The 24,610-nt window shown below is 34.9% G+C and overlaps 1 protein-coding gene across 2 annotated transcripts in view; it reads left to right on the forward strand.

The window, feature by feature from the left end:
• The window catches only part of PREX2 (phosphatidylinositol-3,4,5-trisphosphate dependent Rac exchange factor 2), a 286,976-nt gene that overhangs the window by 108,723 nt on the left and 153,643 nt on the right, over window positions 1-24,610 (forward strand). For both annotated transcript variants that reach the window (XM_023222397.3, XM_023222398.2), the window contains exons 12-19: window positions 4,250-4,353; window positions 5,048-5,097; window positions 7,745-7,820; window positions 12,244-12,316; window positions 15,444-15,586; window positions 15,749-15,841; window positions 18,226-18,374; window positions 22,183-22,268. In XM_023222397.3, the coding sequence (XP_023078165.1) occupies window positions 4,250-4,353; window positions 5,048-5,097; window positions 7,745-7,820; window positions 12,244-12,316; window positions 15,444-15,586; window positions 15,749-15,841; window positions 18,226-18,374; window positions 22,183-22,268 (774 nt within the window). The remainder of the gene's footprint in view (window positions 1-4,249; window positions 4,354-5,047; window positions 5,098-7,744; window positions 7,821-12,243; window positions 12,317-15,443; window positions 15,587-15,748; window positions 15,842-18,225; window positions 18,375-22,182; window positions 22,269-24,610) is intronic.

The raw sequence follows: 24,610 nt of genomic DNA on the forward strand, positions 1-24,610 counted from the left end.
AGAAACGGGCAAATGCCGCAAATCAGAACTTTTCCTCTACTCCCCCCACCTTCACCACCTAGAGAGCCAATTGTTAAACATTTGCACTACACCCCTGGTTCTCTCACACAATTATTTAAAAGATTGAGTTAAGCAAGTTTCTTCACTAGAGGACCTGAACTGTAGTTTATACACCCATTTTCCATGCTAGATAAATTGGGAGAGTAAATTCGAATGCAGAACAGTTCAGGGTTTTTCTAAGGCAACAGCTAAGAGTTGAGATTAACCCAAGATTCGTTATCAAAGGCACAAGCATTTGCCTTACAGCTAAGCTCTCCCTGTCAAATAGGTTAGACTACCACTTGTTTCATTGTGGCAAAAACATTTGGGTTCAACTTCTTGAATTCTGGAATATCAAGACAATCTATTTCAATGATTATTAAGGGATAAAAATGGGAATAGGTAGATTGCCTAGTAGAAAAAAACTCTGATCTTAAAACATGTTGTAGAGTTTCACAGTATTTCTCTTGATTTTATATTTCTTTCATACAGTCTGTTTTACGTATGACTTGGCTTGGGGAAAAGATACCAAAAAGCTGTATTGTATTTTTTTTTTTAAACAATTTATGGTCATAAGCCATGTAGAACGTTTGGATAGGCTGGGATAAAAGAGCTGAAACTTCACATATGTATGTGTGTGTTTATGTGTGTTAACAAGTCTTTTGACTTTCTTCTGGATGCATCAAATGTAGTTAATGAGAATTCTGACAACTTTCTTTCCTCTTTCAACATTTCTAGCAAAAAATAAAGGTCAAAGTCTTTCATCTAATCATAAAAATACAGCTCTTTGCAGCAAATTATCTTTTCGGCAAATGTTGCATTCCCTGTAAAGAAAACATTTAAATATAAACTCTTTGACTTTTACTTTGAGGTTTTTACTTTCTAAAACAGACATTTTTTATTAGACAGTATATAAAACAGCTTAGCCTGAAAAAGAGAAAACGTAGAGATTTAGTTGGAGATTCCCTCCCCTTCCTCCCAGTTTTATGGAGGTATAATTGACAAATATTTATGGTATACAAAATGTTTTGAAATATGTGTAAATTGTGAAATGATCACCACAATCAAGCTAATTAGTGTATTAATCACCTCACATAGTTATCGCTTTTTTTGTGGTGAGAGCATTTAAGATCTACTCTCTTATCAATTTTCAAGTTTGCAATACAGTATATTGTATTTTCTCTATCTATCCATTCATCCATCCATGGAAACTTAGGCTGATTTCTTATCATGATATTGTGAGTAATGCTGCAGTGAACATGGGGATGCAGATATCTCTTTGACACATTGATTTTATTTCCTTTGAATTACAAACCCAAAAGTAAAATTGCTGGGTCATATGGTAGTTCCATTGTTAGCTTTTTGAGGAATTTTCGTACTGTTTTCCAAAATGGCTGTATGAATTTACATCTCTACCAACAGTGTACAAGGGTTTCCTTTTCTCCACCTCCTCACCAACACTTCTGTGTTTTTGATAATAGCCATCCCAAGAGGTGTGAGGTTATATCTTATTATAGTTTTGATTTGCATTTCCCTGGATGATTAGAGATGTTGAACAACTTTTCATATGCCTGTTGGGCATCTTTATTTCTTTTTTTGAGAAGTATTTATTTAGGTTCTTCACCCATTTTTAATTGGGTTATTTGTAATTTTGGTATTGAATTGAATTAATTTCTTATATGTTTTGAATATTTGCCTCCTATTGAATATATGGTTTGAAAATATTTTTCCTATTCCATAGATTGTCTTTTAATTTTATTGATTCTTTCAATTGCTGTGCATACACTTTTTAGTTTGATGCAATTGCATTTGTCTATTTTTATTTGTCTGTTTTTGCTTTTGTTGCCTATACTTTTGGGGTCCTCTCCAAAAAATTATTGCCAAGACAAATGTCAAGAAGCTGTTCCCTAATCTTTTCTTCTAGTAGTTTTATAGTGTTACATCATATGTTTAAGTCTTTAGTCCATTTTGAATTTATTTTTATATGTGGTGTGAGATAAAGGGTCCCATTTATAATAATTAAATAATATCATTAAATTATATTAATTATATTGTTATATTTATTATATCATTAATATAGCATGTAATATAGTAATATTAATTATATTATTAATAATTAATAAATAATTTATTTATTTTGCATGTAGATATCTAGTTTTCCCAACATCATTTATTGAAGAGACTATCTTCCTCCATTGTATATTCTTGGCACCTTTGTGGGAGATCAGATTTATGTGACCATAAATCTGAAATTATTTCTGGGATCTGATCTCTATTCTGTTCCATTGGTTTACATGTCTGCTTTTATCCAGTACCATGCTGTTTTTATCACTATGGCTTTGTAGCAGAGTCTGAAGTCAGTAATGTCATGCCTTTAGCTTTGTTCCTTTTATTCAAAGTTACTTTGGCTATTGTGGGTCTTTTGTGCTTCCACACAGATTTTAGGATTGTTTTTTCTATTTCTGTGAAAAATGCCTTTGGAATCTTGATAGAAATCACATTGAATCTGTAGATGGCTTTGAGTAGCGGGGACATTTTAACAAAATTAATTCTTCCCTTCCATGAACATGGGATTTCTTACCATTTATTTGTGTTTTCTTTAATTTCTTTCATCAGTGGTTTATAGTTTTCAGTGTACAGATCTTTCACCTTCTTGTGTTATTCCTAAGTGTTATATCTTATTTTTTGATTCCATTTTAAATGAGATCATTTTTAAAATTTCTTTTCTCCATAGTGCATTGTTAGTATATGAAGACACTACTGATTTTTTAAATGTTGACTTTGTATCCTGCAAGTTTACTGAATTAGTTTTTGGTGGAATTTATATGGTTTTCTATATATAAGACCATGCCACCTACAAATAGAGACAATTTTGCTTCTTTCCAATTGAATGTCCTTTATTTCTTTTTCTCCCCTAATTGCTCTGGCTAGGACTTCTAATACTATGTTGAACAGAAGTAGAGAAAGTAGGTATCTTTTTCTTATTCTAGAGAAAAAGCTTTCAGCTTTTGGCCATTGAGTATTATGTTAGCTGTAGGCTTGTCATATATGATCTCTGTTATGCTGAGGTGCATTTCATCTATGCCAAATTTGTTGAGACCTTTCATTATGAAAGGACGTTGAATTTTGACTAATGCTTTTTCTGCTTCTATTGAGATCATCATATAATTTTTATCTTTTATTCTGTTAATGTGATGCATCATAATTATTCATTTGCGTATGTTGAACTACCCTTAGTTCTCAGGGATAAATCCCACTTGATCATGGTATATGATCATTTTATTGTGCTATTGAACTTGATTGGATAGTATTTTGTTTAGGATTTTGGCATCCATGTTCATCAGTGATATTGGTCTATAATTTTATTTTCTTATAGTATTCATATCTGGCCTTGTAATATAAGTTTTGGAAATGTTCCTTTATCTTTTATTTTTGGAAGAGTCTGAGAAGGATTGGCATTAATTCTTCTTTAAATATTTGGTAGAATTCATCAGTGAAAGCATCAGGTCCTGGGAATAGGAGTCTTTATGAATACAAAAGTCTTATCTTGAGGATGGTAATGAAGAATGAACACTCTTGTTTTCCAATAAGAAAAAACATTGACATTTGAAAGCAATTCTTAATGTAAGAACAGTTACAATGTTGGCATTGGTTAGATACTAAATTAATTTAAGCTACTCTGGAGGTCCAAACACAGGATAAATGGTCAAGATTGGTGTGTGTGTGGTCTTGGCCTGATTACAGTGTGATAAAACAGATACATGGTAAAATTCATTTGTAGGACTGAGAATCAAATCACAATGCACTAGTTTAAGTATCTGCTCTTTGAAGAGCACTTTTTGCTCAGCTTTGTAGCATTGTGAAGAAACAGAAAACACAAAATCATATTTTTATATAAATGTACACACTGTGTATACCTTTATACATACTATATACTCATGTACATATATAAATACATATATTATGCTAGTTGAATGTGACAAACGTCAATTTATTTCTCAAATCGTTGTATGGAAATTGTAATATTTTAAACAAAATATTGTCATGAATCTTGCTGTTACAATACTGGATTGGTATTGCTGTGTTAGAAAAGCTTTTTGTAAAACTAGATGTTTTAGTATTTGGAAATACATATTTAATAAATTTATTTGCTGTTTATCTGCCCCTTTTAGAGTATCATTATTTTAATATAGTGTTTCTATATTCTTAGTTACTGATAAACATCAGTTCAAACCAGAACAGATGTTATATAGATTTCGCTATGATGATGGAACATTTTATCCAAGAAATGAGATGCAGGATGTGATTTCAAAGGTAACGACCTCTCCCTTAACCTCTCCAATGTTAGAATGCATGTTGCCATTCTTCACAAAGATCAAAGGTAGTTGAGAAACATACAAGATTTTTCTAGTTTAGAAAATTCGACTATATTACAAGCAAGTCTCTTCATTTATTTTTGGTATTTCAAGAATTCTAATGTTCAATTATTTTTTCATTCTCTTACCTAATTCTAAATGATAGTAGTACTGCTGCATCACTCACAAGGTTATATCCATTGAGCACTCTTTCACATGTGGCAACATGTTGTCAAACTACTTGAATTAAAAAAAATACAAATGTGTAAAATAAATGTAATGCCAGTTTTTTGTACAGTTGACAATACTTTATTGATATATGATGAACAAGTATTATAGATGTATTACTGTATTGGTATATTTTGTTTACATTAGAAATTTTATATTTTATGAAAAATAATTTAGAAAAACCTTTGTATATGTGTATGTCATATATGAGGAATTTATAGCATAATTTTAATCCTATTTTTAATGATATAAATAATATTATTTTATGATGTATCATGACATTTGAATAATTTTTAAATTGGTTTAGATTTTGTGATGATTCTCAAATATTGATAGTGAATTAATTTGTTACTTCAAAATTTCATTGATGTGTGTGTCCCTTGGGGTGATCTCACTCGTTATTGATATATCTTTATTTTACATAGGGTGTAAGATTATATTGTCGTCTTCATAGCCTTTTTACTCCAGTGATAAGGTGAGTCTGGTTTTTAAGTTCTGGGAAGCTTAAATGGAAATATTTGTACTGTGTTTTAGGTAAATATTACTCAGCTAGAACTTGTTGCCTTGTTTTTTTTTTTCCCCCAAAAGTGAAAATTTTACTTTAAAATATTATTTTAAGGAATAATTTATTGTAAAATATCCCTACATTTTCTTGAGATTCTAATTATACAGTGTTTTCCACTCTTTATTATGATTTCTAAAATTATTTTGCCATTAGTTCATAGTAAATTATACACTTGAAATAATCCACTTTCAGTTAATATTTAATAAATAAAAGTTGATTGGTTGGGAGAGGATTTGGAAATACTGTTTACATATTTGTCATTATTATTACTTGTGTATATTAACTTTTAAAATTAAATTGCATAATCAAATATTGAATATGGATTTTATTTTATAATATTTCCTCCTCATAATCTTTTTTTCCCCCAAGAAAAGATCTTGTACTTGGAAATTAAGAATTATTTTGACGTTAATAAGTATAATTTTATAATTTTATTCTTTATCATGTTTTTCCTTCTGAAGAGACACACTTGTTTTAAAAGAGGAATCAGGATTAATTTTTAGTTTATCTCTTTAGAAAGACAATAGAAAACTTTGAGGTTTGTATTAGGATGACTAACAGAGGAGATCTTCAGGAAATTGTACTTTTGCAATGTACACTGATATACCTTAACTGATAGAATGTTAAACTAATTGGAAATGATCAAATATTATTTGGAATTTACTGACTAAATCATAGTCCACAACAAAATATGCATGTACCATTTTCAGAATAGATAAAAATGCTTTTCAATCTTGGCTATAAAATCCAAATGTTTAGTGTTTCTATTTTTCATTTTGGTTTGTAATTCCAAGAAAATGCAGAGTTTAAAAAAATAAAGATTCCAGATGTTGCTAAGTGTATTGGAATGCCCACTTATACTGCATAGAGAACACACTGTTTGCAGGTCCTGGAGGAGAAAACAGGATCTTACCCACAAATCCTGAAAGTGTCCTATCTACCTTCACAACTAGGCTTCACAAACTGGAAAAAAGGTGAAAAGGAATAAATATTTATTGACTCTGCCGTAATTCTGTCATAGATACCCATAAATATTTTGGATAACTTAATATTAAGTAGTTAACTCAATAGCAGTTGGGTGCTTAAAAATTCTTTTCTGCTAAACTAAGAGAAAACAAGAATGTTTAATGCACCATGTAACCTGTGTATATGTAGGTTTTATATGGGCAAAAATGTGTTCTGAAAATATGTTTTAGCCATATGAGATTTCTTATCAAGAAAGCTGCATCTGTAAGAGCTGATGAGGAATTTTTCTTTGGCTAAAAATGACAATTGTTTTTGAGTTGTCAAGAGAAAATTTATGGGAAAAACCCATAAAACAGAAGGAATGTATGATAGTCATGCTTTTAATATGCGTGAACTCAGCTTGTAAAAGGAAAAGTTACTTAGCATGAAGAACCGCAGACTCGCATGTGGTCTGTAATAGACTACACTTTTTCTTCTTACGATACTTATGGAAACCACGATGAAACGGGTGATGAGGTGTGAGAAACATGGAGACAGATTTAAAGAACAATGAACATAACTAGTAATTATTAGTCACTTCAAATCTTTCGCAGTTTGGAATTTTTAACATTTTATAAAGACTGTCACTTTTTCATTCTTTTATGATCCAGGTCTGGAAAATAAATGAATTATAAATTTCTGCCCTTGGGTATTCAGTTCTGATCATGAAATTTGGCTGGTATCTAATGGAACTTCGAATAGTTTCTCAGTTCTGGGAAATCTACTGAACGGAGAGTCTGAGGTGGAGAGCCAGTGATCCTCTTGGTTCTCCAGGGATGTGGTATCACTATGTCCGTGAACTGATCAGGCAGAAAGAATAACAAGTTCTCAGTGTGTCTACTTCAGGACAGAACTGCTTGTTTTACACTACAGCAGAGCTGTGTGAATAATACTGTAGTGCAAATCCAGCCTTCCTGGAGCTTTCAGGAGCAGGAATAAAAGGCATTTCTTTACAGATTTTGAGAGTTTTAGTATAATCTATTGTGATTTAAGGAGAAGAAATTCTGTTTTATTATTACTTTATTAATACGATTTTGTACAGCAAGTTCTCACTTAATGTCATCAATAGGTTCCTGGAACCTGCAACTTTAAGTGAAATGATGTATAATGAAACCAGTTTTGCCACAGGCTAATTGATGTAAATAAGAGTTAGGTTTCTGCAGCATCCAGTATTTCATTTCACTTAAAGGCGTAGTTTCCAAGAACCTATCCACAGTGTTAAGTGTGGACTTACTATATTTCCAACTAAATTATTTCCAGCTAATACAGCAGTAATAATCTATTTGGATATAAGAAAATGTGAAAGAAGAGATGTCCTGTTTTGGTAACATTGTGGGTATCTTCTCTTAGTATAAGCTGGTGGAGGATTTTTCAGGTGTTCTACATGCATAATAAACTTCTCTTATTTGCATATAATTTGGGCAATTAACTCAGGTTACAATGGTAAACTTTTCTGTTGCATACTGATACTAAATGAAAATATTTTCTTCTGCTCACGTATTCCCTTGCTTAATTTTTGTTTTTTTGTTTGTTTTTATTTTTTCCTTTGTAGAGATAAAGATTACCATTTAAGGACCTACAAATCTGTGGTCATGGCCAACAAACTGATAGACTGGTTAATTGCACAGGTAAATAGACAAATAGAAGTTGCTGAGTTTCACTTGTTGCTGCTTTAAACTTTGAGTATGGGAATTAGTATGTTTACTCTTTTTCATCTGAAGCAGGTATTTAAAAAAATAAGTACATACAGCTAATAGTAAACAGAGTTAGGATTTGAACCTAGATAATCTGATTTTAGAGTCCTCAAACTTCACTTTTATGTTATCCTGTTTCTCAAAAGGAAGATATTCCTATTTTTAAAATATCAGATGATATCCATCAAAAAACACTAATTTGAGAATCTGAAGAATAGCTATGCTCATTTACTACAATTTTTATATGTTTTTACACTTTGTTTTAAAGTATCTGTTTATTAATGTTAGCAAGTTATTCTAATCTCCCTGTGCCTTTTTCCCTTTTAGAAAATAATTGTGTTTTGATAATGAACTTTAATATCTGCCTGTGTCCATTTTAAAAAAGAAAGGAATTTATTGTTGTTATTGTTGGCCTGCATCTCACGATTTAGATGCTGACTACTAGAATTGAGAAAATGTCATTTGCTTTTAAGTAAAACAAATTAGGGCATCCAGTCCATCATAACAGACATTCAACTATAAATTATTCAAATATTCAAAAGTTTAAATATTGGCAATTACCTTTAGATAAAACATCAATTTATATTTTCAGTGGCTTTTCTAGCATCAGAGCCTTTCATAACACTGTGGTCAATGTGTGTCATTCGAATTGGTTTCTATATTCATTATTGGAGTTGGACTTACACATAGAAATTATACAGTTCTAGAATTCATGTGAACTTGTATGATGTGTTGATTATGTGAGAAACTTTAAAAAAATGTATTTGAAGCAAAAACTGATGCTGAGTAAACCTGTAAAGTTCTAGCTCAGGAAATCAGGTATCAACTTGTTTTTGGCACTTTTTCTTTTTCTTTCCAAGGGTTAACAGAAGAATATACTCATTTTTCTAATTAATATAAATGTTGCGCCCGACCTTTTTTTTTTTTTTTTTTTCAGACGAGTCTCACTTTGTTGCCTGGGCTGGAGTGCAGTGGCGCAATCTTGGCTCACTGCAACTTTTGCCTCTGGGGTTCAAGCAATTCTCCTACCACAGCTTCTCGAGTAGCTGGGATTACAGGTGTGCACCCCTACACCTGGCTAATTTTTGTATTTTCAGTAGAGACAGGGTTTCACCATGTTGGCCAGGCGGCTAGAACTCCTGACCTCAAGTGATCCACCTGCCTCAGCCTCCCAGAGGGCTCGGATTACAGTTGTGAACTACCACGCCCAGCAGCAATTTTTTTTTCATCAGTTTTTCTTTGTGATTTATTATGACAATGTCTGCAGAAATTGTGCATAATAGAAATTGCATTGGTTGGGACTCACACAGCCTAGTGTCTGATGCCAGCTCTGCTAGTAACTAGTTATAAAAACTTAAACAAGTCACTCAATCTCTATGGATTTTAGTTTTTACAACTGTTTACTGCTTACTGCAATAACAGTACATATCATCTCTTTTCTATCACTGAAACTTTATGATTCTAATATTGTAAAACATCCTAATGTAAGTATCAACATAATCAACTCTGATTGCTTACTTCAGATTAGGACCACATAGGTTGCCTTGGAAAAGGCAGAAATAGTAATGGAAGGATAAGAGAACAACAAGTTAAAGTTCCTAATCTAACACGAAGAAGAGGCTTTTTTTGTTTGTTTGTTACTTTTTTGTTTTCAAAGGGTCTCTTTCTACCAAGACTCTGTAATGATAATACTGAATTTCCAGTATGAACCAAGACACTGAATTGATTTGGACGGTTTTAGAACACAGAGTGAAAAAACTGGCTCTACTATGATTGGAGTATATTCTAGATCCTATAGTTTTTCTCTTATTCTGCAATATATTGTGCGATGTCATCTTGGAAAACAAAATGAGTGTTGTATTTTTCTGAATACATTTTTCATTCACTGTTGCACTGCTTTTATTATAGTATAATGGTTTATAATAAAATACCCTATTTCACAAAGTTAAATTCTTACTTGGCATGTACAGTAATGTACCTTTAAAACATCATTCAATTCCTGTACATTGTGATTTGGGTTTGGGTCACTCATAGTTCATAATTAAATAATGCCTTGCTTCTTCACATCCATGCCATCTTACTGTGCTTTTTCTAAACGCTCACCAGGTCCATATGGTATGGCACAAGTAGGATTTTGAAAAAGCACAGGAAATCCAGAACATGTTAGGCTATGTTTTTTATACCATTATGTTGAATAATATTAGTCTGGTCAGTGTTTCATTTGAATAATTAATCAAATAAAGCAATCAAATGTCAGTGATTATTAAACAAGCTTTTCTTGTAAGTTTAATGTTTGAGCAACTGCTTTGATGATGGAATACACAAACAAAGCAGGAAGCAGTCATGATTTCTGCCTTCAAGTGATGTTGGTCAGTTGGGCTAAATTTCATGTACCCTCTAAGGCTCTGCTGCAGCGTCATCTCCCCCAAGAAGCCTTGCCAGATCCTCTATCTAGCCTAGGCTCAGGGTCACCTTCTGTGGTCCCAGATCCCCAGGTATGTCGGCCTCATTGGGAATATGGATTAAATTGGTTATTAGTAAGGTACTTACCTTTTAATGACCAAATCCTACCCTAGATTTGAATTACTTCAGAGCAGGGAATTATTTTGTGCTTGAGTGGTTTAATATTTTTTTTCTATCACTTGGCACAATATGTAGAAAAAATAACTATCTTTCGAATGAACGCATAAAAATTACAAAACAGCTCGATTTTTGAAGAAGGCCAGATGCAGAGTCTGAAGTTACAGATTATAAGTGTTTTGGTAGTTCTTAGGAGGATTAGTGAGGGTTGGATTTGTCACAACATGAGGTAGGACCCTTATTTTGCTCCTTGATAGACAGGTAGAATGTGAGTGAGTGGAGGGTAAAGAGAAGGGCATTGCAGCTATGAACAATTACATGAGTGAAAGCAGAAGAATGAGCACTGACTTCAGGCAACAGCAGGGAGGCCAAGTTGCCTACAGCATGAGGTATGGAGTTGAGCTTTGGAGAGTGAAGCTGGAGAAGAAGCATAAAACCAAGATATGGAACGTTTTAAAAGCCCAACAGAGAATTTTTGTACATTATTATTCCAAAAGAACAGTCTGTTTGAAGTTTTGGAACCAAGCTTTCTGTGTACGAAAGTTTAATTCTGGCCAGGCACAGTGGCTCACACCTGTAATCCCAGCACTTTGGGAGGCTGAAGCGGTTGGATCACCTGAGGTAAGGAGTTTGAGACCAGCCTGGCCAACATGATGAAAGCCCATCTCTACTAAAAATACAAAACTTAGCCGGGTGTGGTGGCATGCACTGGTAATCTCAGCTACTCAGGAGGCTGAGGTGGGAGAATCACTTGAACCAGGGAGGCGGAGGTTGCAGTGAGTCGAAATCAAGCCACTGCATTCCAGCCTGAGCGACAAAGTGAGACTCTATCTTTTTTTAAAAAAAGTTTAATTGTTTAACAGCATATGTTAGAAAGAGTCCAGAAAAAATTATGGTAATTTTGAAGAGAGAGGAAGAAACACCATATGAGGGTATTGACAATAGAAATGGAATAGAAGGCAGAGAGGAGAGAATAGATTTGCTAATATACCTAAGTGCTAAAAGATAGAATTGGGGAAAAATGAGATAATATGTGAGAAAAAAGCTTCTTAAACTGTGACAATACAACTCTAAGGTCACACACACACACACACACACACACACACGCGTGTTCATATACACGGATCCATACTTAAAGAAATAAAATAGATGTTTTCTAAATAAAAACCAAAAGAAGAAGGTTGCTTTGGGCTATTGGATTCAGTTAAATGATCTAATTTTTTTTTTTTTGGCAAAATAATGAAAGAGAAGCTTGTATTTGCTAGTTCAGCCAAACGATTTACTCGTGAGGTCTTACAGGTCATCGTATTAATATAGGTTTCTTCAGGGGTCCTCAGAGGGCAAGGCCATTTGGTGGAAGGGAATGGTTAGTGACTGAGATCATACATAATGATTGTTTAATTAGTGTGTTGTCAATTTACAGGATATTTCCCTGTTGCATAATTGGAATACAAAATCTAAGAAATCGAATCTAAGAAATAACAGCCATCATTTACAGTAGCAATAAATTTTTGTTACTTATGTAGTTTTGTGTATAATAAAGTATATTTGTTTTTCAAGAAATATTAAATCTTTGTTTTACTTAATGCCAAAAGAAAATGTTTTCATAATCGATTGGATGTTCTGTAACAATTAGATGCATTTGGTCTTATAAAGCAATGCATGCTTTACAAGCGAAGCTTTGTCTGAATTTGGTGCTGGGAATGTTAAATGGAGCAAAGCAGCCATAAAGCCTTTAGTTGCCTGTTAACTCCCATAGTGCTTTTTCGGTTAACAGGGAGATTGCCGCACCAGAGAAGAGGCAATGATATTTGGCGTTGGACTCTGTGACAATGGATTTATGCACCATGGTAGGGATTTTTTACCCTGGGAGCTTACAGATGTATTTCATCACTTTGGTTCTTAGGATACTGGAACACCCAGTGCTGCAGTGAGGTCGTTTGGAGATAAGCCAGCAAGACTGTCTGGGTCTTGCTATGGGTTCAGGTTGGGTCATCACAACTGCATTCGGTTTCACTGCTGGTGCCATGCCTATGTCTAATTGCTGTTATCTACCCATTGCCATGACTTCTATCCTATTTTTCTAGCCTATGCTGATTCTAGAGGAGCAATGACTTGAGTTAGAAGTTTTTCTGTTTTGTTTTGTTTTTAAGCTTGTAAACCTCTTTGAGACTATTTCAGATTAGACTTGTGGTTTTATTTTGAATGCCAGTATATATTAGAATGACTAAATGACAGCATATGTGGTTGACTATTTACTGTTATTTTTAAGAAAAAATTGTTAAAATTACCTCAGAGAACAAAATTATAGGTCTCTAGGAAAAAATTATTTTTGGTAACTAAATGTTAATTTTCTTTCTTGTCTGATGATTTCAAGTAAGTCATCACAAAACCTCTTTCTGTTGTGCCCTGGGGTGACTTCAAGTAAGTCATCAAACAAGAATTTTTAAATAAAGTTCTTAGATTTATCAGGGTAATGAGAGTAAGCTTTTCCTATTTGTAACATCGTATAGGATCCATAAACCCAACCCAAACAGTCATCTCTTTTCTTTTCTTTTTTTTTTGAGACAGGGTCTCACTGTCACCCAGGCTAGAGTGCAGTGGTGTGATCTCAGCTCACTACAACCTCTGCCTCGTGGGTTGAAGTGGTTCTCCCACCTCAGCCTCCGGAGTAGCTGGGACTACAGGTGCATGCCACCACATCTAACTAATTTTTGTATTTTTTGGTAGAGACAGAGTTTCACCAAGCCAGGCTGGTCTCGATCTCCTGACCTCAAGTGATCTGCCTGCCTCAGCCTCCCAAAGTGTTGGGACTATAGGTGTGAGCCACTATGCCTGGCCTCTTTTAAATTATTAATATAATATGCTTATAAACATATATTTGATAGCACTTATACCTATTTGTCAGTTACTTTCAGAATATCTTTACATTTTTATGAATAAGGAAGTACAGCAAAGGTTACAGTGATTTTGAGAAGATCCATGGTTATCATTTTTTGGGGGGAAATTCCATCCTGTTTCACTATCTCCAGATCACTCTATGGGTTGTCCTGGAGAAATATTGGTCCTTGAAGAACAAACTATGAATGGAAGAAATTACATCATGTTAGGGGATTACACCTATAATATCAAGCTGAAAACCTGCAAAAGTTTCAATTTTTTTCATTAAAGTAAAGGACCAACACACAGTAATTTTATCTGAGAGTTTATTACAAAATGTTAAGTTACATCAAAAGTTTTTCATACAAAAGTCTGTGGGTAAAGCATGAACAGTGTGGCTCATGCCTGGCTTTGTTGATGCCCTATCATGCTCCTTTTAAAAGACAGTTTGGTGGAGGGAAACAGCTGTAGCAGAAACGTTGAGTGAGCTTTGGGAAAATGCTTAGATCATTAAGTCAATCTAAAATAGGTTCTGAGCTAGGCGCAGTGGCTCATGTCTGTAATCTCAGCACTTTGGGAGGCCAAGGTGGGAGGATTGCTTGAGCCCAGGAGTTCAAGACCAGCCTGGACAATATAGCAAGATCCCATCTCTACAAAAATGTAAAATAATAACAATAAAATAGATTCTCACTTCTATTGCTAGTTATGGCTTCTGTTGTTTTTTAAATTTGTGGTTGATAATTTTATTTGTTAACTCATGTTGCCATCCAGTCCTTCAACCAAAGATCAATAAAGCCATTCATGCAGTCAACAATTATTTGTTGGAACTCTGTAAAAATAATGAAACCAAATAGCTGTCCCTTTTGACTGCTTACTATATGCCAAGTTATTTATAGTTATTACCTCATTTTGGTTTTATGCGACAATATGTAGAAGATTTTATTGCTCCCACTTTACAGATGAGGAAACTGAAACTCAGAGGGATTAAGTAACTTTCTTATCTCACTTCCAGACCTGGAATTTAAACTCAGGCCTTCTGATCACAAAACCTAACTTTTTCTACTGTGCCCTGGGATCACTTTCTTTTAGTCTCTGGCTCAATGAATCAACCTTCAAGGTATTAAGGACAGATAAATAAGAAATAGAGAATTTTTTTTTGTAAAGTATTTTGACAGCTGTCAGGATCTCACTGAATACAAATTTTTCGTATCAGTATTTAGCCTTACTTTTAAAAATACTAACAAAACATAAACTTTATTTCATCAGTGCATTCCAAGAATCTTAGGGGATTTGGGGGAAAATACTAATGTTCAGATAAGGGGGAAAAACCAGACCTTTTAGAAATAATGTTATTTGAGAATATTGCTTTTAAACAGAAAAGAAACACGAATTCGTGGAAACTAAAATCACATTTCACCCAGAAGACATATTTCTGGTTTGAAGTGTTGGAACAAAAGTGAACACAATGGGAGTTGTTCACACACAGAAGGCAACACTTAACCCACTTGAATTTTCCCATAATTGTGTGGGATATTAAAAACATGCTTAAAATGTTTACTACAAATTGAAAACACCATAAATTTATATGTTTGGGATGCATGCATTTTTTGATTCATTATAATCTTTTATTTAAATTTGGATTTTAATCTGGAAAGCGAAGGACTTGGTTAAATTTTAAAAAGTCAGCCTTAGAAGAAATACTATTTGTTTTTAAAAAATTCAGGAGTTATACCTGATGTAAATGACTAGTTGATGGGTGCTGACGAGTTGATGGGTGCAGCACACCAACATGGCACAAGTATACATATGTAACAAACCTGCACGTTATGCACATGTACCCTAGAACTTAAAGTATAATAAAAAAAAATTCAAAATCCTGTAGGTAAAAGTAATTAAAAGGAGACATTGGCTCAAAATTATAGAAAGAAATAGAAAAAAAACAAAACCAAACCCAGGGCTACTTGTGTATGTAACTAGTCCTAGGAGTATAAAATTGAGATTGTGGGTGCAGGTATTAATTTATAAATGTCACTGCTATTGAAAATGAGTTCGATTTTTGAATTAGCTGAAATAATTTGAATCTCTGTTTTTCTGTAGTCCTTGAAAAAAGCGAATTCAAAGATGAACCCCTACTTTTCCGGTTTTTTTCGGATGAGGAAATGGAAGGATCAAATATGAAACATCGACTTATGAAACATGACTTAAAAGTTGTGGAAAATGTTATAGCTAAGTCATTATTGGTAAGTTTATTGACATGTTATATAAGTTTTCTTCTTGGTTATAGACACTAGCAGAAGACTGCGTTAAACATGTTTGATGGTGCTGCACCTTACTTCGCTCTGTTAGACTTGTACTTTTTTTCATAGTTGCTTTATCAATAATGTTAATATTTTGCATTTCAGATTAAATCCAATGAAGGCAGCTATGGCTTTGGGCTAGAAGACAAAAATAAAGTTCCAATAATAAAGTTGGTAGAAAGGGGATCTAATGCTGAGGTAATGTAAATTAGAATTTAATTTAAATGTGTTGTCATGACATAAAAATAGAGAAATTCTAAACAAACTGAAATCTGCCTTTAAAGATAATCAGCCTTGAAATTATCCGTATTGAACATAATGTCTCTGGATAATCTTACTCACAGGTTCTACTGAATACCTTTGGGATTAGCAGCAGCTGAGTCCTGTCTGGCCACTCGGGGATAATAGGGGCTGGGAGATGGTGGGTATTCTATAGCAGCCGTCCCCAACCTTCTTGGTTCCAGGGACTGGTTTCGTGGAAGACAATTTTTCCACGGGCGGAGGGTGGGGGATGGTTTGGGGATGAAACTGTAGCTCCTTAGATCATCAGGCATTAGAGTGTCATAAGGAGTGGTCAACGTAGATCCCCCGCATGCTCAGTTCACAGTAGGGTTCACGCTCCTATGAGAATCTAATGCCACCACTGATCTGACAGGAGGTAGAGCTCACTCGCCCGCCGCTCACCTCCTGCTGCGCGTCTGGTTCCTGTCAGACCTTGGACCCATACTGGTCCGCAGCCTGAGGAGTGGGGACCCCTGTTCTAGAGCTCTTCAACTGTGAATTTCTTGACCTACTTGGAGGCCAAGTGGCTCATTCTTTGTTCCTGGAGCTTCACTAATCACAGACTCCAACCTGGAGCCCCACGGAGACTGCATAGGGTAGCACTGTATTATGCATGGCAGATGGTTCTTCCTTTCTGTCAAGAGTCGTGTCTTCTGTTTTCCCATCACCGTTGACACTCTTTTGTATGAGTATAACTTTCATCACTGAAGGACATGTTTTCTCATTGGATTAATGCCCCTGATGTTCTCTCACTTCATCAGCCTCTTTTTTTTTTTGAGACAAAATCTCCCTCTGTCACCCAGGCTAGAGTGCAGTGGTGTGATCTTGGCTCACTGCACTGCAACCTCTGCCTTCTGAGTTAAAGTGATTCTCCTGCCTCAGCCTCCAGAGTAGCTGGGATTACAGGCCCATGCCATGAGGCCCAGCTGATTTTTTTTTTCTTTTTAATAGAGATGGGTTTTACTATGTTGGTCAGGCTGGTCTCAAACTCCTGACCTCAAGTGATCTGCCCACCTCAGCCTTCCAAAGTTCTGGGATTACAGGCATGAGCCACTGCACCCGGCAATTTTGCCAGCCTTTTAAACAAAAAGCTCCTGATCATTTGTTCATTAATTAATTAATTCATTCATTCAGAAATACTCATTTAGTGCCTGTTATATACTCAGCAGTGTTCCAGGCTCTGGGAATATAGCAACAAACAAGACACAAAATCCCCCACCCTCATAGACCCTACTTTTCAGTGCTATAGCCCAAGTATATCTAGTTTAAAGTGTCCTCACCTTGGTGCCCCTGGGTGGAAGATACTTAATCCTCAAGCAAACTTCTCAATATTTAGATCTTTAATGAATATGAAAATTAACGAAGTATGGTATTTACATTTGAACCTGTTTAAAGTTAGTGGTAAACTGCCACCCATCCTCCTACCTGCTAATGCCAAAGGTCTCTGTTTTATCAAAACACAAGTTCATGCAAGACAAAGCTTTCTGTACAGCACACTAATTTCAAACAAAATAACTCTGATCGTATGCACTGTTAGTGGACCTGGCCAACTAATGACCATTTGTAGTAATTGTCTATGAGAAGGAAATAGTTTCTCCCAGGCGTTTTCAGAGGATGGTCTTAGAGCACAGCTGCATCTGACTATGCCGCTAATAAAATGCCCCCTCTCAGGTTTTCATCATTTAGCTGACAACCAAAACAGCAGGTAGTTTTTAGGCAGTAAGGCTGGTTGAGAAGTGCATGCTGGTTGGTGTGGAGGGATAATATCTTCCTTGTCCTCTTTTCAGCAGCTTGCACTGTTGACAGCTCTGCTGGTTGGAGCTCTCTTCTTTGGATTCCAGGCTCCCTTTCTCCCTTGCCATTTGAACTATGTCAGACTAGAGATGCATATTTGGGTGTCATTGATGTAGATACAGAAGTTGACACTTTCTGAGTTAATTGGCTATACATGGAAAACACAGTAAAAAAACTAACCTGGAATTTGATTATAGTTAAAAGGATGAAATAAGCTAAAGAACAGTGAAATATAACAGAAGAGAGGAGTATGATGTTAAATCAGGGAGGGAAATGGGGATAATTTTGGTAAAGTTCTGTGTTCAGATTTAAAACTAGGCTAAAGAGAATGATAACCGTGTTATCTCATCCACAGTTCTGCTTTGTAAATTTGTATAAAAACACTGCAGGTGTGTTAAAATGTCAAACTCTCTAAGCTCTGAAAGTTTTCATATTCTGATTTTGTGAAAAACTCAAATTTCTTATTAAAATATACTTTGACTTATTTTTTGTAATTTCTCTCTTAGATGGCTGGCATGGAAGTCGGGAAAAAGATTTTTGCTATTAATGGAGACCTAGTTTTTATGAGACCTTTCAGTGAAGTGGACTGCTTCCTGAAATCGTGTTTAAACAGCAGAAAACCTCTAAGAGTTCTTGTGAGCACGAAGCCAAGAGAGTAAGTTGTATGATTTATGTGTGATTTTTTTTTTAAAGTTATACATAGATAAGTAAAACAGCAAAGATAACTAAGTAAATGCTTAGAATTAAGCATCTCATTGCTTGGAACATTTGAACCTCACCAGTATCACTAATACTGGTTTACAGATGATGGGAAAAGTAACGCTAAAATAAGTGTTACTTGAATCCTGTAGTTTTAGTAGAAATAATGCTTTTCTTTTGCTCCCCAAATTTTCCTGGTCTGGGTTGAACTGGATTTTACTACGAGTGAAGAAAACTAAACTAGTAGAACATTTGAGAATAAAGAACTGTGTTTCTCCATGTTCGGCTATAAGAATTTCTGGTGCTGTCAAGTGGTTAGATACCATTTGTAATTCAACACTCATAAGAGATGCCAAAAGACTGTAAGATAATCCATGCTTGCATGTGCTTAGTAACTTGTCCATTTCTTTAAAAAATTCTATTATCTACCTATGATTAGAAAAAAGTTTATGTTTATTATAGAAAATGTAGAGAATATAAATGCTTCTAAAGGGAGACATATTTTTTCCTTACAATATCACCCATAAATAGCCATTGTTATTCTTTTGAAATTAAGTATTAACTGAAGTTTTTAAAGTATTGGTACATGTATACACAATCAGGTACTTTGCTGCCCTCTAGCCCAGTCTTCCTAGGAAGCCTTCCTAGGAAGACTGGGCTAGAGGGCAGCAAAGAAGCACAGCAGTGTCTTCCCTCTGAACCTTGTTATGGTCTGTTCCTCTCCCTTTATTCAACTCTGCCTAGGAGAAGACTGTCCTGGTTGCCCACCTCCTGACACTTTGAGGGCATTTAAAAGGAAGAAGACAGACTGGAAAGGAATAAGGGAGTAGCATTCAAAGCAATCATTAGGTCTCCCTAGGGACCCCCCCCCCCCCCCCGCCGCCCCCGCCTCCCGCCGATTTAAAACTACAAATACTGGTCCACTGCTCAGAGACATTGCAACAGTTAGAGACTTCGAGGCCATCAACTTCAAAATTGAGTAAATAGGAGCAAATCCTCAGTCGTAGACTTAGTTGCTAGATGAGCAGAATAGGAATCTGTGTCTTCTGACTCTTCTTAGTGTTTGTTGCGCTGTGTCTAGAACTCTAGATTCCAGATTCAAGCTTCTCTTCCACTACTTGCTAGCTAAGTGTATAACTTCACGTCCTCATCCATAAAATGGGGATAAGAGTACCTGTGCCATGGAACTGCAAAGAATGTTGAATAAAACTAGGTTTGTAAAGAACTTAGTGAAGTATCCAGTACATAGTAAGTGCCCAGTGATGTTGTATATGATGCTGTTGTCTTCTCATCTTATGTTTCATTGCTACTTTATTATATCAAGAGCATATTTTACATTGTATAGCATACTCATTTTTTTTCAAGATAGCATACTAATTTTTAAAAGTTTGTTTGAAATAAATAACTTTTCCTTTATGTCCTTATTCTGATGTATGAGTTCTGTAAATCACTGTCATATTTTCTTACAATAGCTTCTTGGAATTTAACTAGTATCCTATTTTTGAGGAAAAGGGAAAAATATGAGAGGTAAATGCAAAAGAATTTTCTTTTGATTCTAGCTATACTTCATACTTGATAACATCAAGGGATTTTTCAAAAGACTTTGTAGCAGATAATTTAGTACACTTATTTTCTGTAGGAAATAGAACATCCCTCTTGTATAAACGTAATTCATTTTTAATAGGGAATATAATGTTCTCACCAGGGAAACATATTCTCTAAAGATCATTTAACTAGAGGGGTTCCAAAATTTGGACCAAAATGCATGTCATGTTATTTTGTACAATTTTGATTAAGGAAAAAGTAATAATTCTCTTAAATATCAGAGTCAGCCTTCCATAACAATGTTAGAAGTATAGAAAAACCTTGCTCAGAAAGATTGAGAGGCCACTGTGAATTACTCAAAATCCAAAAGCAACAATAATTCACCATGGCCTGAAAGTTCTATGTTGTTTCAGCAGAAGTGAACTCTCATTTGTGATATATGGAAGCATGAACTGCTTCTGTTTTTGTTTCAGACTCACCAGAATATGTATTCATTCCCTTTTTCTTTCTTTGGTCAGTTATCTTTCATTTTCAAGTGTAACTTTGACAAACACTGATAACTATGTGTTATTCAAAGGAAATGAATACAGCCCTGTACACCAAAAACTATTTAATTAAGGATAAAGGATACATTAATTCTGTGACCTCGATCCCACATACATACAGATAACTTCATAGTGTATAACCTAAATTATAATAATACTCTCAAGTTTTCTGAGGGCAGAAAATCTTCATTTCTATCCCTGAATGCCTGCCTAGGTTATATTTGAGATTGCAGTGCCAGCCTGTCTACCTTAGGCCTAAATGTGGCCTATGGCTTTCTGAAGTGTTTGAACCCTTGGTTTTTCTCAAACTCTCTCCCACAGTGATTTCATAAGCTGCAGTTAAATCCTGCTGTATCTGCCTTCAGACTGTGTTTAATATGCCCTTGAAGTGCTGCTGACATTTATTTTATGATTAACTCATCTTTTGGGAAACACGTTTGTATCTTGGGCATCAAGGGCTATCTATCACAATTTATTGCATTGTATTCATTTCTTTTTGTTCCCGGCTGCAATATCATACTCGTATTGTTATGATGTTCCCTCGCATCTTGAGCTCTGTGCTTTTCATTGTTGCTATCTGATTTCTGGCTTTCTTCTGTGGAGTATCTTATTTATGAGTGCCAAATTGGACACCCCTGACTGGTTTGCCGTGGCAGCTTACTCAAGTTTTCCATCTCTTCGTAATCTTTTTTTTTTTTTGATGTAGATTCATTGGAATGATTTCTTCTCTTATTCACATTTGTCTTCTGATGTATTATTCTTTTAAACATTCATTGTGTAAATACCAAAGTGAATCATTTTCTTAAAATATTTTGATACCATGTTTGACAGATCTGTTCTTTATAACTAGCTCTTCCCTGTTCTTTGATAAAGCTTCCAATAGGTAGAAATGTATTAACTCTGTATTTCTGTTATATTAATTTTTATAAAGAATTTTATAGGTCCCTCTTTTTTTCTTTGTAACAGTAAACTAAAGAGAAAAGTTTCTGTTTTATTAAGCACCTGCGTAGCTCATAGCACAGCACAGGGCACCTTACCAAGATTATTTCTTTTTCATTGCCACAGATACCCTGCAAAATAACTTTTAACACTCTTATCTTTCTGTGAAATTTTCTGTGTCAGAGTAGTTAAGGAGCTTATCCAAGTTATCTGGCTGCAAACTGACTACATGAAGATTCAAGGGTAGATTTAAGCAGGTGTGGTGGCTCACACCTGTCATCCCAGCACTTTGGGAGGCTGAGGCTGGAGGATCACTTGAGTCTAGTCATTTAAGACGAGCTTGAGCAATGTAGGAGACCCTGTGTTTATGAAAAATATAAGGTAAAATAAACAAGCATGGTGTCACCTGGTGCCTGTAGTCCCAGTCATTTGGGAGGCTGAGATGGGAGGATCACTGGGACAGAGAGATTGAGGCTGCAGTGAGCAGTGATCAAGCCACTACACCCCAATGTTCCTTTTTCAGGCTTTACTATGTAATGACTGTGTTCAGTTTAGAAACTCTATATTGCATGAGGTTGGGGACCACGTTAGTCTCCAAGGATTTCTAGCCCAACATCTTTCGCACTGTAGATCGTCAATATGTATTTTTTGAGAAGTGTGAAGGTGTACATGATGATTATTTTAGCCAGTTTTGATTCTTGCACTTCATTTTACCTTATTTTCTGATCAATTTAGGACAGTGAAAATTCCAGATTCAGCTGATGGACTTGGCTTCCAGATCCGAGGATATGGCCCTTCTGTTGTGCATGCTGTAGGAAGAGGTAGGAAATTCATCTTTCAGGGAAGCAGCTTTCCAGCAGGTTTGGGATGTGCCCGACAGAACAAGAATGTGTTTAAAACAGGCGGAATCATATTGTTGTGGTTCTCAATTATATTTTCACTGTATTAACTCAATGGTAGCACATTCCAGAAACATTAAAAAAACTAAAAAATTCTAAGGCCTGTTTATCATTGTTAAAAATTTGATGTAAGAATGATGCCTAAATCTCACTTTTCTGAATCCTTTAGTTTATCCAAAGAATATAATAAATTTAAGATTTTCTATTTGTATTTTTCTTGATTTCAAGTAATTGTTTTTCTTTGTCAGCAATCCAAAGTTGTGGGTTTTCAGGTTTAAAGCTGATCTGTGGACTTTATAACCTATTGCTATGTACTTCCTTCAGGTACTTCTATAAACCATGGTTAAAATTCATCATAAGATGCATTTTAAATTCAATAATTTTAGTGACTAAAAAGTTATGTTTATATTTATTCTTTTTTGTTTGATTATTTACATCTCTTGTTATCATATGTATTTTTTAAATTTTAAATTGACACTAGTAATAATTGAAGGAAATAACTCTCAGATCCCACATTGCTAAACATAGTAAATAACTTGGGTCTACAGCAAGAAGTGTCACTATTAGCATAAGAAATCATGTGTTTATCTAGCAAAAGACATACATGCTTTTTATTACTAAAGAATGTAAAGTATCTTGATGTGATCACCCAAAACTTTGGCAAGAAGATTTTAAGAGGGCATTTTTTTCAGAATCAAATTATCAAGAACATACTAGCTAGACCTTTGTTATAACATCATTTTCATTATTGTATGTATGATTAAAAAAATCTAATTTCAGAAACTTGTTTTTTCTCTCAGATTTCTAAAACGTGCAGATGGATAGACAGTTGAAACCTTCTCAATAACTCATTAAATATTGTCAAACTGAAATGGGATATTGAGACACCAAATATCTTCTGCATTTTCACGAAGCCAAAAAGGAATAATTTGTGTTAATAGTGCTATAAAATAGCTGAAAGCCTGAGTGAATCAAGCTGTACCTCTTCGCTTATTACAATGTCATTTAAAGAGCAAGGTTCTATCTTTGGAGCTTAGTGAAGGGGTTGGCCTACATCTGGTTTCTGTGCTTTTTGCTTCTGAAGAGTACAAGACAGAAATGCTCAAGTGCTTTCTCTTTCAGATGTGTATGAAATGAAAAGATATTTGGTTATTTTTTGGCACTGTAATTTTGCCACAAGAAGAAGAGATTTCTCATGTGGGTCACTGCAGTCATGCTTGCCAGCATCCCCAGGCTCCCCTGGCCCCCACCCTCAGCTGCATCCCAGCTACTGCACTTACGCCTTGCATCAGCCTAACCACGTCCTCTCTCTTTCTCCCTTGTAGCTAGAAAAACCATCATGGTTAATGAATTAGCTTCTCCCAATTCACTGTCTTCTACTGGGCACATATTACTACTCAGCATTTTTTAAAATGTGTCCTTGATGAGTTTTTTTTTTTACTCCTCAAAATTGCTTCCTATATCCCAAGATGAACTTGTTCCTACTTTACAGACAAATTCAGCTTTTCAGACATGAAGCCCTTGGAGTCTTCCATTTATAGCAAGGTTGAGACTGTTAGCCAAGGCAAGGACTTCACAGTCCGGCTCTATTCAACTCTCCAATCCTGTCTCTTCCAGCCACTCCCATTCTAAGCTCACACAAGCAGAACAGCTTGGATGCTTGCAAGTGGCCAGGTGATTTCTGGAAGCAATGCCATTTTTCAGGCTGTTCTTTCTGCTGATAATTTTCTATTTTCTCCTAAGACTCAATTCAATGCAGAAAACCACTTAACATTTCTAGGAGTGAATTTTATGGGGACTAAGAAGAAATGCAAAGATAAATTCTTGAATGTAAATTATTTTCTTAGAGATGTTTAATAATTTCTTTATGAGGGACATTGGTCACAAAAGAAGTCTCTTCTAACATATTTATAAGTTTGTAATCATTTGTATTAATTATTTGCATTGTATTCATTGCATGTATTTATTAACGGTACTTTGTTAATATTGATTTGATGACACTATCAACAATAATTGGAAGGTTCTGAGAAACTGTAGCTCACTGGTTAGGATATGTTACTTCCATATTTGAATCTGTATAAATGCAAACAAAATGACTGGATGAGTGGTGTTATCTCATTCATTCTGTTCTCTACTAATTCTCCTGTTTCTGACTTTTTGTATATATCTCAAACTCTTATTTTTCTTGGAAAAACCAGTCCAATCATAGTTGCTCATTGACTTGATTTTTCTCTGAAGGATTTTTGTTTTTATGTGCATGTTAA

This window comes from Piliocolobus tephrosceles, chromosome 7 (genome assembly GCF_002776525.5).
Source record: "Piliocolobus tephrosceles isolate RC106 chromosome 7, ASM277652v3, whole genome shotgun sequence".
Taxonomy (NCBI): Eukaryota; Metazoa; Chordata; class Mammalia; order Primates; family Cercopithecidae; genus Piliocolobus; species Piliocolobus tephrosceles.